General features: G+C 31.3%; 2 protein-coding genes across 4 annotated transcripts; one reads left to right on the forward strand and one right to left on the reverse strand.

The window, feature by feature from the left end:
* Window positions 1-2054: 2054 nt before the first annotated feature.
* On the forward strand, window positions 2055-6283 carry LOC111289998 (rhamnogalacturonan I rhamnosyltransferase 1-like). The gene is made up of 8 exons (XM_022881386.2): window positions 2055-2943; window positions 3413-3480; window positions 3625-3713; window positions 3868-4033; window positions 4206-4495; window positions 4587-4791; window positions 4886-5043; window positions 5451-6283. Exons 1-8 carry the CDS (start codon window positions 2640-2642, stop codon window positions 5695-5697), a joined length of 1527 nt encoding a protein of 508 aa, XP_022737121.1. The 5' UTR covers window positions 2055-2639; the 3' UTR covers window positions 5698-6283.
* Window positions 6284-9288: 3005 nt separating this feature from the next.
* On the reverse strand, window positions 9289-18065 carry LOC111290599 (transcription factor BIM1-like). Of its 3 annotated transcripts, none has more exons than XM_022881976.2 (13): window positions 17761-18065; window positions 17098-17594; window positions 16870-16947; window positions 14748-15119; window positions 12782-12887; window positions 12553-12689; window positions 12260-12371; window positions 11717-11786; window positions 11527-11622; window positions 10940-11400; window positions 9754-9883; window positions 9510-9610; window positions 9289-9396 (listed from the first exon to the last, which is right to left on the reverse strand). In XM_022881976.2, the coding sequence occupies exons 2-12, from the start codon at window positions 17132-17134 to the stop codon at window positions 9515-9517; spliced, it is 1695 nt and encodes a 564-aa protein (XP_022737711.2). In that variant the 5' UTR covers window positions 17135-17594; window positions 17761-18065; the 3' UTR covers window positions 9289-9396; window positions 9510-9514. The 3 variants fall into 3 exon arrangements, with proteins under 3 accessions (XP_022737711.2, XP_089624581.1, XP_022737710.2); XM_089768455.1 differs by having other exon boundaries at window positions 9289-9412; XM_022881975.2 differs by having other exon boundaries at window positions 9289-9610.
* Window positions 18066-20769: the final 2704 nt, after the last annotated feature.

Genomic DNA, 20769 nt, shown 5'->3' on the forward strand with positions numbered 1-20769 from the left:
TCTGATAAAATATATATATAAATATACGAATTATTAAATTTATTCTAAAAAAAAAAATCTTTGTCAATAGTGTTCTTGCCAATATTTTACCTTTGCTTAAACAGAAGTAAAATGGAGATGATTGATCCATGCTTCTTTGCTCAACTAATTAGGTTTAAATAAATTTAAACTACATATTACAGGTTAATATATTATACGATAATAGAATTTGTTTTGTTGATACATAAAAAAAAAAAAAAGATAACAAAAGATTAGCAAAAGATATTATTTCTCTAATTTTTTTTATTACTCGAAATTTTATTATTGAGTGATTTATAATTCTTTATTTAAAAAGAAATTTTTCGTACAATTCCATCTTCAAATAAAAAAAAAATGTTAATAAGAAAAGGTTAATTTTACAAATGTTTTGTTTAATATGTACACATTCAGCTTAGTGGTATAAATATAACTTTTTATAGAACTGAGATCAAATCATAATGTAATAAATTTATGCTAATTTCAAAAGAAATATAATAAAAATCGTTTATAGATAAATTACTATGTTGAGAATTATTGGATTTCATAATATTACAAAATTATTTTAAATAATATACTTAAGTAATTACTCTTTGAAAGGTCTAAATGGTTAGTCATCCTTTTTTACCTCTTATTGTTACTATAATTTGAAACAGTTGGTTGAAACATACAATTCATGAAGTCTTGACAATCTGAGATAACACATTTGCTTGCAACAACCATGTCCTTACCTAATAAACCTACCATTTCAATTTAGATTAAATTATTTAAAAAAAAATGCACAAAACTTGTTCACAATTTGAGTTGACTGACCAGCCTGTAGGCTACAGGCTTTACTTGTAAAAATAAGAAAAAATTCAAAAAATTTAAAAGTCAGATTCAATACATTCGATTTGATTTGAATCATTTTTTTTATTTGATTTAAATTGAATTTAAATATTAAATATATATTAGGTTTAGATTTAATTTCAGATTAAGAGGTAACAAATCCAAAAAGATTAAACCGAATCAAATTATATATATATATTTTAGTTTTTATATATATTTTAAATTTTTATAAAATAAAAATAATAATTTTATATTAAAAATTATTTAAATATATTATAATTTTATATTAATTAATACATAAAAATTTTAAAAATTAAAAATTGATAAATCAAAACAAATCGGTAAAATTTAATTTAGATTAATTAAAATTTTGATTTGAATTTAATATAATTTAAAATATTTAAAATATTATACAATATTCAAAAAAATAAAAATGAATTCAATTCAAATCAAACCATTTTCATTTATATTGAGTTTATTCATATCATATTTGAATATAAGTTTTTGGAATTTGACTTCGTTTAACTTAAAATTTTATTTTGTTATTTAATTTTAATTTTTTAATGTATTTAAAAATATTTAATATTTTATTATATATTTTAAAATTGTGAAACATATGTTCATAGAATGAAGCCTTGAACAATCAAATCAATACATTCGACTAGATTCAATTCATAGATAAATTTATAAAAACTTAGGCATTTATTTACTAAAAAAAATAACAATGAATTCGATTGAAGCGCTAATGCATTGCGTCAAAGCAAATTCATTGGTATAATTAAATAAAATTTCATTATTGTTGAAACATAAAAGATTCCTTTGTTTTTTTATAATACATACCTTTTGCTTTTAATTTTTTCTCTATAAATTTGATATCACAAAATTTTGTAATAGGCAGCCCAACCACGAAGAAAATTTCAACCCAGTAGATCACACCTTGTCCTGAAATTCTCGCGATATATTGTCGGTGTATAGACAACTGATGCCACCGAAATGTAACTGCGACCGATGAACTCCCAATCCTAAGACGTCGCCACGAGAGCTTTTACCACCGCAAGATAGCCGCCACGTGGGGGAAAAGTTGGGCCCGGTCAGACATTAACTGAGTTGGCTGGCATTTATTGGTAGAAATTGAGTTAACCATAGAGTGCAGTCAATAACTAACCCTAGTCAACAAATCCTTTTAGATTCGTGAACTATGGTTAAAAGGTGCACCCAGCGGTGTACGGCTCGCGTTGTCTCTCTCGCTTGCTCACGTTGAAAAAAGCATAGCCAACTACGCGGCGTTAAATTCTCCTTTGTAAATCTGTTTTGTCTCTAAATTTTCTCTTTCTCTTTCTCTTTCTCTTTCTCTTTCATTCTTTTGATTGGCTTATACTTGAAGGCAGGCGCGGGTGTCAACACCCAGTCCACGGCAATTTCTTGCCGGAAAAGTTATTAGATCGCCGGGGTAGAGAAGGAGTTTTTTGGGTTCTTTTTTTTTTGGGAAAATTAGTTTATTATTCGTTTGAATTGGTTAAGTACTTAAGTCGTTAAGAGTTTCGTTTGAGGAAAAAATTGATCTCTTTGATTGATCTTGAATTATTTTGTTGTATTTTTGGAAGTTTTCGGATCTCAAAGATTCTGTTAGGTGTCATTTTTTAGAAAAGAAAGGGATTTTTTTTTTTTTGAGGTGGATACTAAATTTGATGCAAATTTTCTGAAAATCGACCTACATTGATCGAATTTCAAAGGAACAAAACGGCGGCGTATTGGGGGGATGATGAACAGGGTGGAGATTGAGGTTATTGCTGGAAATGTGCAGTGTTGAAGGGAAAGGTAAAAAAGTAGGGATAAGAATGGGGGTAGTCAAAGGGGGAGGAGGCGGCGAAGGGGAGAGAGTGGAGAAGTTGAAGGGCTCGAGAATGAAGCTGTGGATGATACGCGCCACCACATCGGTGTTGCTTTGGACTTGCATCGTACAGTTAACGGCCATGGGAGAGACGTGGGGACCCCGTGTTCTTAAAGGTTGGCCTTCCTGTTTTTCTCACCAGGATTCCTCTGTTTCCGTTATTGAAGACCAAGCCCCCTCCGTTCCCGCCCGTGTCCTTCCTCCCAAAAGTAAGTCTTGCCTCTCGATTTTTAAAATTAATTAAATTTCTGTTAATTTTGGAACTTTTTTTTTTATTATGCAATTCTTTGATTGAATTACGGGAAGAAATTGAACTAGTCTTTACTGGAAACAAGGAAAACCTTTTAGATTCATCTAATTTCTTATTTGAGGAGAAGAAAGCAATAGAAAAGGACAGATTTTCATGGGGATTGAATTGATATCATATGTCTTAGTTTTATCAGATTATTTCTTCTTCTTGTTATGGGATAAGTTCCTTGGTGTATAATGTATCCCTTGAATATTTCGTATGGGATTTTCTTTTATGCGAATATATTGTTACATTTACTTTCATTTTTTTTTTTTAATTTAAGTTTGGCGATCATTGGTACTTGAATATATTTTCCTGGTTATGGAACTTAGATTCTAAATTGATTTAATGTTTCTAAATTGATTTGATGTTTTGTTTGTTGACATTAGGGGTATATAAGAACAATGGTTACTTGATGGTTTCATGCAATGGAGGTCTCAATCAAATGCGAGCAGCTGTGAGTGCTTTAGCAATGGACACTAAATATAATTTTTTTTTCTTTTTTTAACTTTCTAGATTATGTAAGTTCATGAGTTGTTTATAGTATAAATATATGAGGAAAATGATGCCATGTTCTCTCATTTTGGGGTTTGCTTGACAGATTTGTGACATGGTTACAATTGCAAGATATTTGAATGTCACACTTATTGTCCCGGAGCTGGATAAAACATCCTTTTGGGCTGATCCAAGGTGTGTTAACTAAGCATTACTCGCATGATTGAAGCTACTGGATATTACATGCATATAGATTTGGAGAGGGTGGTCTAAAATATGGTCCTGATAGTTTTTGAACTGGGATTTTTTTCTTACATATCTCTATATATACTTTTAATTGATGTGGCAGTGAATTTCAAGATATATTTGATGTGGATCATTTCATTACATCGCTGAGAGATGAGGTTCGTATATTGAAGGAGTTGCCTCCTAGGCTTAAGAGGAGAGTGGAAATGGGGATGGTATATTCCATGCCACCGATTAGCTGGTCTGATATATCCTACTATCATAACAAGGTCAATTCTTTGTCATTGCCAGGTCTTTTATGCACCTAGAGCTATTTAGACTTTACTGCAATTTAGCTTTGTTCTTTCTTCTCTTTTTTAAATGTTTTTATACTTTCCTAGTTCTTTTCCTTCCTCCAAGACTCCTCGTAAAGTAGTATGTTTTCTTCTCTATGTCATGCAGATTCTTCCTCTAATACAAAAGCATAAAGTTGTACATTTGAATAGAACTGATACACGACTTGCCAACAATGGGCAGCCTTTAGATATTCAGAAGCTGCGATGTCGTGTAAATTTTAGTGCTTTGAGATTCACGTCTCAGATTGAGGAGTTGGGTAAACGAGTTATTAAGCTTCTGAGGCAAAATGGTCCTTTTATAGTACTTCATCTTAGATACGAAATGGACATGTTAGCATTTTCTGGCTGTACCCAAGGTTGCAACAATGAGGAAGTGGAGGAGTTGACAAGAATGAGGTGAGCCTTACATGCATCTTCAACAATTTATTGACCAGCAGGCCGAAATTTTAAATTTTAATCTCACTCTTCTTGCACAATATTTTGGCAGATATGCTTATCCCTGGTGGAAAGAAAAAATAATAAATTCTGATTTGAAAAGGAAAGATGGTTTGTGCCCTTTGACGCCTGAGGAAACTGCGCTTATTTTGAGGGCACTGGATATTGATAACAGTTACCAAATCTATATCGCAGCTGGTGAAATATATGGTGGAGAGAGGAGAATGGCAAGTCTTGCTGCAGCTTATCCAAAATTGGTAAGTAGGTAGAAGTTCTGCAAAATCAATTTTAAAATGTTTAGATTTTTTTTTTCTCCTGTATCTATAATTGGCCTTATGTTTGTTAAAACAGGTTAGAAAGGAGACTCTGTTGGAGCCATCAGACCTTAGATTTTTTCAAAATCATTCATCCCAGATGGCAGCATTAGATTATCTTGTTTCATTGGAGAGTGATATTTTTATTCCTACGTATGATGGAAACATGGCTAAAGTTGTTGAAGGCCATCGTAGGTACTGTTTTGCAGATACTTTGGCTTTTAATACGTTTAGAAAGGTTTTCTTGCAATTATTAAATTATTCAATGGTCCTTTCTTCAGATGAGAAGAATAATTTTGGAAATTCAACTTCAACTGCATTTTAGCATCCCCATTACCATTAATAGGACAATAGTTTGTTTATTTCTCTCTGAGAAATCATTGCAAAACTTTTCCTTTCTTTTTCCACCTTTTCTTAGATTCAGGAGTCTGATATTATTTGTGTTTAAAATGGTTGCAAAATGAACTAAGGAATGTTATAACCACTTTTTTGAGGGTTCTTTTTATGATGTTTAATAGTTCTGCTGTATTTTCTTGTTTTTCTAGTTAAAGGTATTTGTCATTTGTCATAAACCTAACTTGGACTGTTGAATGCTCCTTCAGATGTCTGGGGTTCAAGCAGACAATTTTATTGGACAGAAGGCTTTTGGTTGATCTGATAGACCAGTACAACAGTGGATCTCTAAGCTGGAATGAGTTCTCAGATGCTGTTAAGGAATCTCATGAAAGTCGCAAGGGGCAACCAACACAAAGGTTGGTGATTCCTGACAGGCCTAAAGAAGAGGATTACTTCTATGCCAACCCAGAAGAATGCTTGCAACCATCATATGGTCAACTGAGTAGCACGTGATCATTCTATCTGCGGATTTTGACATTTATCAATGCTTTTTCTATAGCGCTAGGCACCACACCTGAAACCAAAATGTAGTTTCTCTACACAAGTATGACGACAATGAAGGGTTTTCTTCAAGGAGGCATTTGTGGAGATGATTGGGGACAGTAGAAGAAAGCCTGAGAGGATCTTGAGAAGCAGCTGGATGATACAAAATTTTAATATATGCAAATAATCAGAAGAATGTATAGAAGAGCTGCCCTGCTGTTATAGGGTAATGTCAGATCAAAATGTGTTAGTACACCAGGGATGCAAGTATAAATTTGGATTATCGAGACTGGATTCATGGAAGGTTAATACCTCGCCCTTCCCTCTTGCAAATTTTTTTTCTTGTTTTTTGTTTCTTTTTGAACGCTTTACGATCTAGCTAGTTTCTAAGCATACATCACATTCTAGAATTCATCTTGTCACACCGAACACAGATCATTGTATTTCTTTTAGCATGGCCCCATCAATGCAGGGAATGGTTGAAAGCATTGAATATTAACTTTACTGCACTAATCTTGTAAATTAAATGCCCTATACGGAAGACATTTCGGGTTGAGTGACTTGGTCTTGCCTTTAACATGGGACAGTATGGTGCCCCTTATCAAAGAGGCTATTTGTCAGTTTTGCATTTGTTCATTGCTGAGGTGGTTGCTTACATTTGATAGTGACAGCCTAACCAATCAAGCTGGTCAAACATTTTCCCCAGCATCATGGGAGTTTTGGTTCTTTCCATTTACCATGATACATTTGTGAATTAACTTAATTAAATTAGGCTTGCTATTGAGAAATCAGAGATACGACGGTCCATTCGATATTGGACTTATTATTTGCTTTCTGTCTGACCATAAGCAAATCGTGGTTCATGCGCCGTAATCATTTTGTTAGAGGTTAGGATAACTTTATTTTGGGATTGTAACTTAAGATATCAGGTTAAACATTTTTTAATTCAGGGATCAGATTAAATATTTTTTAATAATTAAAGTGTGTTATTCAAGATATTATTCCTATTTTAGGAGATGTTGTCAAATGATTGCAAATTGCAATTGCCTTTCTTCCTTTTCATTATTACTAGTTGGCATGTGAATGTTTTGTACCCCAAATGTTGTCTTAGGCTCAGCTCTCTCAATACCCTGGTCCTTCACCTCTACGTTTTGTCCTGTTTTAGTAGTATTTTGTCGTTTTGAGGGCGAAGGAAATAAGAGGCCGATTTTGTTTCAAACAGTTCCGCCTAAGTTACTGGATAAGCAAAGCAAGGGCGTTAACTTTAAACTAGGTTTTGATAATGCATTAAATAGATGTTGTCCTTCAGCTCTACATTTTTGTTCTGTTTTAGTCGTATTTTGTTGTTTTGAGAGACAAGGAAATACGAGGCTGATTTTGTTTTGGACAGTTCAGCCTGAGTTATTGGATCGGCAAAGCAAGGGCATTAACTTTAAACTTGGTTTTGATAAAGCATTAAATAGATGCTTTTGAAAGAAGGGTGACAAAGATTTTGATGTCCATGGAGGCAAGAAAAAGAAAAGATTAAAGAAAATTTGACAGGTAAGGCCCCAACAAAAGAGGCGACAGCCCCACTAATGGATAGTACATGTTAATAATTTGGTAAACAATGAACAAATACAACATTGGTTCTTACATCGTAGGTCCAAAAGGATAGTGATTGGTTGAGACGTGAAAGGACAACACTTGTCATCCGTTGTGTGTTAGGCTTTAGATTAGAATCACATCAACTTGGAAAGCTACAAAAATGTACTATACATATTTTTAGTAAGTATCCAATAACAAATAATACAAAGTATTTTAAGCTGTTTGATTTAGGCTTTAGGTCAACTTGCAAAGGTACAAAATGACCTAAACAAGTTAACAAAAACATGACCTAAACATATTCCCCCTGCCCCTCACCAACCCCAAAAAGGAAAATTTCAAACAAGAATAATTGGAAGTTCATGAATGGCAGATTGGTTTTGGAAAATGAGAAAATTCACTGATTAGGAAGCCGACGAATATGGCTATTTAAGTCAATAATAAATACATATATTTTTTATTCAAATCAATAGAAAATTTTTCTTTAAAAAAAAAGTTCTTGGAGATCCCAAAGAATGATTTTTTTTTTGTTTATTGTTGGCTTTGGGTCTTCCAAGCACAATGCTTATGCTCTATTATTATTATTATTATTATTATTATTATTATTATTATTATTATTATTATTTGCATTGTTGAATGATCCATTAAGCTAGCATAGATGGAAGAGCTAAAGGGAGTGTTGATAGTCTTCAAATGGCCCCATCCCCTAAAGCAATTAATTGTTGAAAGAGGAAATTCAATGTTCGCATAAATTTTATCATATTTTTAATATAATAAAATTAAATTCATTATATAATCTTAATATTAATTTTAATAAAATTTATTTTATACAAAATTTTTATTATTATTTTTAATTATAATTATAATAATTTTTATTATTGATTTCAAATCTCACAATTCATTCAAATAAAATTTTACTCACCGAAACAGCGCAAAGGAAAACTTTGAGAGAATGTTTTTTGCCAAAGCCACCCTTTAAAAAACGGCTTCCGACCATTAAAAAAATAATTGCCAACCTTCAACTAAATGCTTTATAAAAAATATATATTATATTATAGTAGAGGATAGTAACATTTTGTTATCATCAAGGAGGAGGACAGCTTGACCTACAATGATGGTGATGTTTGGTAATTCGCTACTAAGCTTTCTCACCTAACTTCCCAACTTAAATTGAAGAGTTTTAGTTTCAATTATTATTGATTATTATATTTAATCTTGGATCAGCATAACACAAGTGCAAAAAGACACGACAACATCTTGTCATGATATTTACTTTATTACATCAACTCTCGTTTGGTCGATCCAATGTGGTCTGTCCGTTTGACGTCGATCCTGTTCCTAATCACATTAATTTAAAAGTTTTTTTTTTCCTTTTAAAGTTGGATCCTTAATGGAAATTGAATTAGTATTCAAAACGAATTCTGAATTTAATTAATAGTATTCAAATCTAAAATTATTTTAGTTTTGGAATATTAAAAAAATAAATGAATTTTATATGTAAATATTCTTTGCTCTACATTTCTTACTAAAATATCATGCTTATCCCAATATATAGTAAAGGGTTAGAATCAATTGAATTTTCTTTTCATTTTTGAAATAAATGAATAAATGGAGTTCATTGTCTTTTTTACTGAGACAGCTTGGCATCTCAATGATCCAAAAAAGACAACCAAACAATGAAATGAATAAGGAGAAATAAATTACATTTAAGAATTTAATTTTTTTTTCCAGGTAAATAATGATAAAATCTTCTGACAAAAATAGAAAATTTTGCATTCAGGCATTTCATGTATATGAAGTTAACAATTTCCTTTTGTTCCAACAAGAGAGCTGAATCTCAACAACAAATATATAGATATATATATATATATATATGTTAAAAAATAATGACAATAATGAACGAAACTTCAGATGATGATGGAAGCCTTCAATGAAAAGCAGCTTCTCAACATCAAAATGGTGAAGAATTACACAAAATGAAAGATGAATAATATATATTTGTTTTCTGGGAATAATTCTGTGCATGTCTTTCCCAACAAAAGCTGAAAGCTTGCCAACTAGATGTTCATGGATCCTTGTCTTTGACTAGGTAGTTTAAAAACTAGAATGAGTACCATAAGTCTCAAGGAAGGGCACGGTGCTCCAAAAAATGAATTAATTAAATAAATAAAAAGAATATTGTGAAATTATCAAGCTACCTTTTTCATGTCTTGAGTTTCTTTAGGGGTTGATCAGAATCCTCATTGCATCCAACTCTAGATCGCATTGCCCCTTGATGTGTTGAGAGAGCCTCTCTATCCTAGAGTGCACACAGGAAATAAAGAATCAGTTTGGCTTCCTTGGTTTGAAGAGATGAAAATCAAATAAGATTCTAAAAGTTCATGTTAAAATTCTAATAATAATTAAAGAGACATGTAAAGGCAAGTAGCAGTGCCAAACAACCTTAAGTGTGGATGTTGGAGCAGCAGACCTACTACTTGATTGCTTCCCGAGCTCAATTTGCACTGAGATGCTGGCATTTGACAAATCCACTCCGGAAGTCTGCAGCACTTGTGTCAGAGTATTCAACAACCTGTCAAATATCACGATCAATTAACAAATCACGTATTCCTTAAATAAAAGAGTATAAACCTTTCCTGTCATTTTCTCTTCTCTCATGGTCGGTGCAAAGATTCACACCAATCACCAATCTTCCTGGTCATATAATAAAATTAAGGGAGATGCTGATAGCCCGAGTAAAGGAACAATAAGAACAATTAAGACAATCACATCATAGCCTGGTGGTTCCTCCTTGAAGAAAGTTTGAGAACTTGGATTTGAGTTTAGGGTACTAAGCTGGGGTGGATAAAGGGATGGGAGAGGGTTATCTAGTAGTTTAACCCAGTAGCATCCACAATTTAAGAAACAGCACTAAAGGAGATTCAAAACAATATGTTCATCCTACATTCAGAAACCAAGGCGAAGGGAGACAAAGAATGCATAAACGGGAACTTGATACAAAAGTAAGCCTCAATTTTATGCTCACAAAGTCTAGAGTTGTCAATACAAAGCATATTAACTTCAAAATGTTCTGAAATAAATGCTGTGATAGTGCTTTTCAAACAGGGACAAACCAATATCATGCAACCATCTCAATAAGAGCATTATAACTACATGTGTTATCTAATACTACATGGAAATTTATTTTCCAAGGTCATAACAGAGACTTAGTCTTGCGCACTATATTCTTGTAGGGAGAATGCAGAGCTGCTAAATCTGCATAGATAAGATAGTTAAAACCTAAAGAGAAAGATCAACAAAAGATGAGTCCAATCAAATAGTTACTGAGAAATATGGCTCCCACTGTAAAGAGAGTAGACCAGAAAGGTAAGAGCATGCTAGTGCCTTAAAAATCAAGGAGGAAGTGTTTTATCTGAATAGGAGCTAAATGTGGTCATTTCAGTTGAGGATCTCCATTCTGTGTATATTGGCACTCGTGGGACAAGAAACTATGATATTTTGCCAAATCATTTAACAATAAAAATGTATGAAAGAAGCAAAGATGGTCCAAAAAGAAAAACATGCAGACCAAATCATTTATAAATTTTAGATTATTCATCAAATTACAAAATAAAAAGTAAAAACTCACCCTTGCGAATATACACTCGAGATGCTAATAGTTCCACCTTCAATCGTCAGCTCTTTTTCTTTCAGCTTTTCAGTAGGAAGAGCACCATTGGTGGTACAGGATCCAGTATGATATGGTACAGATTGAGGCTGAGATGCACTGTTTTCTGAATCAGATGGCAATCCAGATGGAAGTTGAGCTGCCGCACCAGTACCGTGGGCAGAGGTGAGGGGGTTTGGCTGTATTGACACAGGAAAGGGCATTGTCTTATTCATCATGCCAGAACGAGGGTCTATTGCTCTGAAGGTAGTAGCTATGCTCATATCAGATTCAATAGGATTCTGTGGACTTCCAGGAATGGTTGGGGTGATGCTGATGTTTTTCTCATCAAACTTTCCAGAAAAAGCTAAGGCAGGAGCAGAGACACCATTTATGGCTCGAGATTGATCAGCATAATTTTCTGTGAGTCTGTGGTTGTTTCTCTGTTTCAGAGAAGGTAATGATCAGTTCTTGAAAATTTGTTGATATTTAAAAACCATGCACAATGCCAAAAAAATTCATTATCGGGTGTGCAATTCTTAAATAATAGAGCCAAGTATAGAATTTACCCATGGCATCAATGTTGATGGATCTTGGCTCCATCCTTGATACGTTCCCTCATACTTTTGTACCTTCTCTTGTAAAAACTGAATGTACTCGACAACCTACAAGAAGATTGAACATATCATTGTTCAAAAATTTGAAAACGTAGATAGAGAAAGAATAAACCATAACTCTTAGTACAAGAAAGCTATGTACCTCTAATAAGAATGAGGCCTTATCTCGCTTCTGTTCACTATGAGGAATGAGACTTCTCAACATCTGAAATCTGCAAAAGAATTGCTAGATTTTAGTATCTAATGATGATTTTGTATCACTACATTTCCACTTTTCAGTCACTAAACAGCGTTTTTAATTTCAAATTTCCACTTTTCAGTGACAGATGCAAACATATTGTAACTCATCCCCCAAGCATTACATATATCCCTATTAATAGAGTCCCCCGCTATATTCTTAAAACCAAACAATCTGGATCTGATGGTAAATATACTAGTATTCTATCCAGTACTTTCTCAAGAGGTCTCCATCTCAAGCTAAGAAGTAATCAAAAGGGTTCATTACTCTTCAAATTTTTTTGAAGGGTTTCCTAGTGAGAGAAAAGAACACATTGAACATGAAAAATCAAATACAATAGAAACTTAACCAAACATGTTTTCACGAGATAAGATATAAAACTCATCCAAATTTAAAAGAAAGAGGTTAACGAGTATTAAATGTGAAGCAGGTTATTGTTAAAATTACCTGTCATTAATTTTACACCTCCTCCGCTGCTCAGTAGCAGAATGTTTTGACCTTGAGGTGTTTGCCTTCTGATCAGGTGCACTCTTTCCATCCACTTTTACTCTCAATTCTCCTGTAAAAAGAACAAACATTAGGCGAACGTAATTCATCAATAATTTTAGTATCACCCTCAAAAATTACTGTCCCCAAATCCTAATACCCTTAAAGAAGCCAAGAATCATTCTTATCTAAATTCACTAGTATTTACATTAATATACAGCAACAGTGTAGTGTAATGAAAGAAAAATGATTACCTTTACTATTGGTAGTAGTAGGACTCTCTTTCTTGAGAACAAAATCGTCATCTTCTTCAAAATCATCATCTTGTGAGCTACCCTTTGCTGATTTTATCATTTCCATGAAGCTTTGGCTTTTCTGCTTTGATGATGGCCTGTTAATGAGATCCCAATGATACCCTTTAGTTAAATTTTTAACCCAAAAATAAAAGAGCGACAAAAGAAACGAAAACAGAAAGTGACCGACTGAGAGGAAGAGAAAGAGCTGAAAGTGTTCCGATGGTTGTTGGTCGACAACTGCGACGCCCCCTCCAACGACGACATGGCCCATTGCCCCACCTTCCCTGCCGCTTCTGTCAAAAGTAGCCGCCAAAAGTACATTCAGTTGACAAGATAACAGCATTTTGTACTAAATGGGTTGGACTGGATAAACGTTTGGACATTAGCCCCAGCCCATAAAAATATTCCAGCGGCTTAAGCATATGAAAAATAATCCCATAACAATAACACCACAGTTTTATTTGTAATTTGGTTTAAATTATCAAAATTATCTTTTCTTTTTAAAAAAAATAAATATAAACGACTTATTTGAATGAATGAACTATGATTGCATCCTAAAAAATAAATTAAACTTAAAATTTTCTAACGTTTTCCTCTAATAGAGAACTAAGAATAAAGGCTCAAATATTCACTCTCCTTCGGCCTTGATATACGAAGAAAAAAAAAATCATCCTTCAAGCCTCTTTTGTTGGACTAATAATAATAAGGGTTTAATTGTATTTTTTTAATTTATAATATACTCTTAAACTCCAATCATTATCTACTTAACCTATAGGATGTTACGCATCTAAGTCCTTTTGAATTTGCAATCTTAAAAAATCCGACCAACATGTAAGTTATCTAAATTATTATTTAATTATACTTTAATTTGATTAATTGGGAGGATATAATTATACTTTAATTTGATTAAATTATCACTCAAATATAAAAAATTTAAATATTATATTCAATATTTATATTAAGATTCTATAGGAATCAAGTGTTACCTATGAAGGATAAACATGCATTGCCAGACCAAAACATTAAGAAAATATAATACAGTTTGAAAATGAAAAGAAAAATCAAGTGTGAAATATTAATTTTGATTTGGCACATATTGAAAAAAACTTTTGACTTGACTATATAATATTTGTTATAATAAATATGATATGTCAATAAATTAAACAAAATTATAAAAGAGAAAATGAAATGTGAAAAATAGTAGTAAGAAATTTCGCTGTTAAAAGGAGATGCAATAGAAAAGTTTTTAACTATTGAAAGCACTAAGAAAAAGTTCTTAACTAGTTTCATCTTCTTTTGTATTTAACAAATTATTTATGATGCCAATAAAAAATGTGGAAGGCTGTAAAAGGTTTAATACAAAAGATGTTGCAGTCGTGAATTAATCGTAAATTAAATAACATGTAATTTGAGATTACGTGGCTAGTGTTTAGAGTATATGGATCAATCATTTAAGATTTTTGTATAATATTTTATTTTTATCCGTGATCTTTAAAATATGATATTTAAATACATACATTTTTAGACATTTTAAATTCATATATTTCGTCAAAACATAGACAAAAAATTAATAATAATAATAATAATTGCTCAAGATTAAAAAATCACGGCTGATCCAGTTTTTCTGACAACCTAACCTGTCAGAAAAAGGGAAACTATTCTCATTCAGAGGATATTTTGCTGCTCTTCCTAACTCACTATACTGATTAACTAATTATCTTCAGTACATGATCATCATTGTATTTTCAAATCCATGCATAAATTCATCAATAATTAAAATATCCGGCCAGCTTTGTATGCTACCAATCTGAAATTACTGCGGTGACTTTGCGTGCGCATGCAAATGAAATGGGAAACAAATTTAACAGTTGCATACGTTTAACAGCTGCGTTTTGCATTTCCAAATTCACTATGTGCGAGATATTTTGGCAACAATAGTACTCATTGTACATATATTAACATTTACGGTCTGAAACCTAATCATAAATGTCAATCTCATAGATGTTAATAATGGTGATACTAAATGCCTAAAGTCAGTAAGGACTAATGCAGACGGGAAGTAGATGCGAGGAGAGGTTAATCATGCATGACACTAATTCAAAAATGAAATACTAGTAGAGAAGGTGCGTTGCATATGGCAAGAAAAGTTTTACCTCTTACAACGGGTGTTTCTCCGCCATTCTCCTTCCCTGTCTTTCCCTTCTTTCCTGCAGATTCTTCCCATAAAGTGAAACCACTTCCAGTGTAAGAACTGCAGTTGGAGTTTTCCTCATTTCTCTCGGTACTAATCCCTTGAGCTACACTGAATACAGCCCCCTCTGCTTTCGGAACCCTAGGATTGAAATAGGAAATGTGGCTTATACTGTAAGTTCCAATTCCGCCAGGGAGAATATGTTCCACAGAAGAAGGAGGTGCCTGCGGTGGCGGCTTTTCAGAAGTTGCTACCTCCACTGGGATTTCCTCCTTGGCACTTGTCTTCCCTAGCCGTTCAATTTGTAGGAAATCATGAGTTTTAAGATATCCACCTGCTCATTTAGACCCCACCAAAGAAATCAAATTTGGGATAAGAACTAACATGCATTTCACGGAAGTCATATATAAATATGTATATGTATATATATATATATATATGATTGTATGATAATTTTTTTTTTTGTTTGAGTTGAATAAAACTTTGTTTATGTGTTATTTTACTATCGATCTCAAACTTGAATAAAATGAAGAAGATTACAATAGAAAGATGATTAACGTAAAACACAGTAAAACCATGATGAGAGTTGTTGTTTGAGCTGAATAACTTGATGATTATTAAAATTCATGCTTAAAAAAGGAGCAAAGGAAAATAAATACTAGCAATAATTCGAATTAAATTTTATTGATTTTTTTGTCTCCTAGAAGCGGTAATGCGGCATGCTACAAATATATTAAGTTATTGAGAATTGAAAACAGCACGTTCAAATTAAAGCTCAAAAACAGCTCACTTAAATGTTGACCCAGTCCATCTCCATTAGTTTCACGTGACAGTTTGGGTTGGTGTGCTGTTGAATTAGAATCAAATTTCCTTCTATAAAATTTGCTTAATGTCAATATTTTAATAAACCAATAGTTAAATTTAACAATATAATTATATTTATTATGTACCTAAAATTTTAAATCAATTTGATATTGATAAGAATATTATCTTTTTTAATATACAGTTAACAATTAAAATTTTTATATCAAAAAATTAATGATCCAATTTTTAATTAACAAATAAATAGCATTAAATGAAATTATCAAATTAAATAGATATAAATTATATAAAAATTATAAAATTACATAAAACTAAATTAATTTTATACCAGTATAAATAGATTTATATATTCTTTTAATGAATTGATTTTTCTTGAATTTAATAAAAACAATATATTAAATATAATATATTTCAAAAATTATAATTAAATAACATATGTTTAACGGATCCATGTACAAAAACCGTAAAGTAATTTTAAAAAAAAAAGCACCGTGAATTTATTTTGGCTTAGGGCTTCATATATAAAATTATTTATTTATTTATCACGAGATGGGAATAAGGGAAAGGAAGAAGAAATGGAAGAGAGAAAGAAACGCGTGCAAGTGTACAGGGGAAATGAGGTGGTGATGTGAATCATGTGACTAGTCAAATCATCTCCATCTCCAGACTCCAATCATGGGTCCCATTCCCATTTCATTTCCCTTCAATCCCCTCTCTCTCGCTCTGTGCCTCTGCTAATCTACTTCATTTCCTAGTTGCCAAACTGCTAAATGTTAATCCTTTGCTTTTTCAGATTTCCTCATCCACATCTATCTCACACTGTTTTCCTTTCATTCCTTGTATTTCTTTTACAAAAATTTAATTTCTTAGAATGGGCCCATCCAAAGTTTCAATTGGCCCATGATCCATTCATTCAAACAAAATTTGCAGTTACTTTCACTAATCCAAAATTTAATCCTACTCCAAAATATGTAATTTTTTTAATTTTTAAAACTTTAATATTTTTTATAAAAAGAATTGAACTCTCTAAGGATGGTAAAAAAATTTTAAAAATAAAAATAAAACAAACTCTAAAGATATTTATTTATTCTCTTTTTCTCTCTCAACGTCATGTAATGTAATGTTAGCCATAATATATTATAATTTAAATTTTATAATAATAAAAGAAAAGAAAAGAATATTTTAGGCAAGAAAAAAAAGTAAAAAAAGTTTTTTGTTCTTTTTTTTATCTTAAAAGTTAGAAATAAGAAAGAGAAAATTACCTTGAGAAGATCTGTTTGGATCTTGTTGGACGCTCGAATGACTATACAGTGACAGAAAGTCATGCGTTGGTTTCCTTCCTGTTGTTCCAAAACCAAAATTATTATCAATAAAAAAAAAATTCTAATTCTAATTCTTTTTCTTTTCTTTTCTTTTCTCAATTAAAATATCGTAAAATGGAAGTAAATCATTTTGAAAAATAAAAACGACGCAGTAATAATATAAATTACCTTCTGCTCCTAAAGGCCGGGATTGAGGGAGCTCCATCTATGGCTTCAGCCTTCAGACTTCAGTTTTTTTTTTTTTTTAATAAAACTTTTGGATCAGATAATATAATATTTGAAATAATTTTTAATGAGAGAAATTCAAACTTCCACCGCAATTCAATAGAATTCGAAGAGCTTGAACAGGAGGATTTGAAAAATGGATAATTCTTCTTTCCGGTTGCTTTATCAGATCCCTTTCACGTCGAGAAAGTGGATTTCGTCGGGAAAAAAATACGCCCCCACCTGAGATCGGAGGCGCAATCACTGACGCTTTTAAAATATAAAGCTTTCAAGCAGTTAACTTCGGATTCGAAAATTCTGAACCGTAATTAACTTGGACGCCTGAAAAGAAATTTTCTTCTACTTTTTTTTTCTTGAGAAAATTCGACAACTTCAGCTCCGAGAGATCTTCTCCACTCGTTTAACTGACGGAATCGGAATTGTATTTCTTGTCACCGAATCTACAACCATAAAATATCACAACTTAAAGAAAAAAAAAGACTATGCTCATACGAAAATTCAACACCTTCAACGGAATCAAAGCTAAATGAAATTGAATTAATCATAATTCAAAGTCAAAATTCAAACAATAATTCAAGAAATTTTTTTTTTAAAAAGAGTACCTACCTTCTTGATCTGAATTGAAACAATTTTAACGTGGAATTTTGGCGAAGGAATGATTGAACCAACGAAATACCGAATTCGAAAAATTGAAGTAAACTCGTAAAGTAAAACGTGCAATAATGCAGCGACCGAGTATCACCTTCGAAATTCGGCCACCAAACCACACACACAATAAAAACACCCTTTTTTCTTTTATATTTTTGTTCCTTTGTGGAGAAGAAGCAGTTCGGCGAAAGACGAGGCTCCGGTCGGAGAAAATGGATTCTCTCTTTCTCTTTCTTTTTTCTCTCTTGTTTTCTTAAGCGTCCGCTTGGTTGCTTCAAAGATCCTTTTTATACACTTTCTTTTTGCATTTCCTCTTTTTTTTTTTTGTCATTTTTAATTGTAATTGTTTTTTTTTTTTTTAAGACTTGCTTCATTAACGGCTTTGAAGTAACGACGTTGCGGCGGCGTTGACGACGTAAGGGCCAAAGTTAACGGCTTTCTTTTTTTTTTTTTATTAGTTTAATTTAGGTGTGACATTCTATGGACCACGAACTCAAGGATTTTAAAATTTTGTGCCTTTTTGTTTTTTTAAATGAGGGAATTTTGTTATGTTTTTGGCGATCCCGATTAATGTTATACTGCTGTCTTCTTATTTTTTTTTAGCCGAAAAGGTAACATGGCTAAAATGGCTTAAATTCAAGCATTTTAACAGCCGCTTTCACCGGCTTAATTAGGATTTATTTTATTTACTTGACTAATTCTTTTTATGCTGGTATAATCGAGGGCACAGTTTATAATAATGATATTTAATTTTTAAATTTGTTATTGGATATTATTCTTTAAAAGATTATATAAATAATGATAGATTTAATTTATTTTTAAAAAATATTTATTATAATATATATGCATAATTATGATGAATTTATTAAATTTATCAATGGATAAAATGCGTAAAAAAATTTTTTAAAAATTATTTTTGTTTTTTAATTTTTTTTGGGATGTCCTCGAATACTCTAATTCACTATTTGAATTAATTTTTGTGTATAAATCAATTGAATTAAATATTAAATTTTGATTTTTTTTTTCATTAATCTCCTTTGGATTCAATTTTGATAATTGAAACCACTTAACTATGAATAATATTTTCAAAATATAGAAATAATTAGATAGTATCATAAATTATATAGACTTTGTTTCTGTTTTTATATTTGAAATAAAAATTTCAATTATCCTACAAATAAAGTCTTGACTTAATAGTAAGGAAAAGGTAATATGTTTAAATTTTATTATGTAAGTTTGTTTATTTAATTATATTTTAACTTGTCAATTAACTATTTAATAATTATAACTTAATTATATGAATGTAATAATAATTGATTATGATTATAATTTTAAACAAAAACCAATTATTCAAAAGATAAAAATAAGTACCACAAAAAATGTTGATGGCTTAATTAACATAAAGTTCAAGAAATTGTAATTCAAACATAATTTTTTTATTGTGAATTTAAGATGAATTATGGAGAAATTAAAATTTATAAACTGATTATTATAAAATTTTTTATACAAAAGTTTATTGTAGTATATATATATATATAATTGTACTAATATATACATTACAAAAAAAAAAAAAAAAAACTAAGACCCATAAAAACTCAATGGACACAAACTTGTGCTTAAATAATGTATTGAGCTTGGATTTTGTTATGAATTCGGAAACACATGATACAACACTTTCCAGTGAAAAACAAATAAAGATAACAATGAATGGCTGTTTGTGACGAGTCACAATTACGAAACACCGGAAATGAACGATATCTGTGGATAAAAGTTACAGTACAGCGAATAAAGCTCCAAGCTTATATTGTATATGGTTGGGTTAGATCAGATCAGATTTTTGTACAATTCTCGAGGACATCTGCACAGCATGTGATGAAGGTAGCCAGCTCCCCCACTTAGGCCATTTAGGCTAAGCCCCCCCCCCCCCCCCCGGTACATTTTGCCAACCTCCCAATTTAAAAAAAAAAAAAAAGAAAAGAAAAAGACTCACGTGATTAACAACCGTGCAGGCTCTCCGCAGCAGAAAAGACTGTTCATCGCTGGTTTTCTTTTTTTAAAAAATTGGATAATTTTGAATTTGATGTAATATTGATTTTTAAAATTAAATAAATAATCAAATTAATTCATATAGTTATTATTTTAAAAAAAATATTTAAAAAATTAAAAGTTAAATTAAATAAAGAGATTTTTTTAGTTAAAGTTTATATTCAATGGCAGAGATAGTGAAGAGTTAAAACAATCGACTCATGTGGATAAAGAAGACATTAAAGATGAGAAAATGAGTCACGTGAGGGTAAAACTTGAAAGTTGACAAAGCACAGCTACAGTTGACACAAGAGAAAAACAAAGATAATGCAAATTAAGCAGAGCAGAGGAAGGTTAAGAGGTGATGATTAGAGGCACGGATCCCAATTATATTTAATAACTGCTGTGGCCGTGGCTGTGGTTGTAGTTGTAGTGGTAATGGAGCCGAAGTCACGTGCAGCGCCTCTTGTTTCTGCTCTGTGACTCTGTAGTGTGCTAACTCTTTTTCTGTGCGCCGGGAAACGCGGGACTTTATTTCAGGCTGGTCCCCCACCCCATGTGCTTTTTTAGATTCTCTCCCTCTACTCCCTACTTTTAACCCTACGCTCTATGTACCAAGTCTTTTTCCTTCTTTATTTCGTTTTGGTTTTTAGCCCGTATGAATGTTAATTTTATTCATATTTAATAAAAATTTTTAATTTTTTATCTAAATAAAAATTATATTATAAATATAAGAATAAAGATTAATATAATTTTAAATAATTATAAGATATAAAATAAAGATAAACAATATAATATTCATTTCGCATTGTATCTTGTGTAGATATTTATATATAATAAATAATTTTTTATTAAATAATATAAATTATTATTTTAAATTAATTAAAATTAATATATTTTTATTAAAAATATATATTAATATATGTTTATAAAAAATCACTT

Source organism: Durio zibethinus, chromosome 11 (genome assembly GCF_047325235.1).
Source record: "Durio zibethinus cultivar Kanyao isolate XHJ-2024 chromosome 11, ASM4732523v1, whole genome shotgun sequence".
Lineage (NCBI taxonomy): Eukaryota > Viridiplantae > Streptophyta > Magnoliopsida > Malvales > Malvaceae > Durio > Durio zibethinus.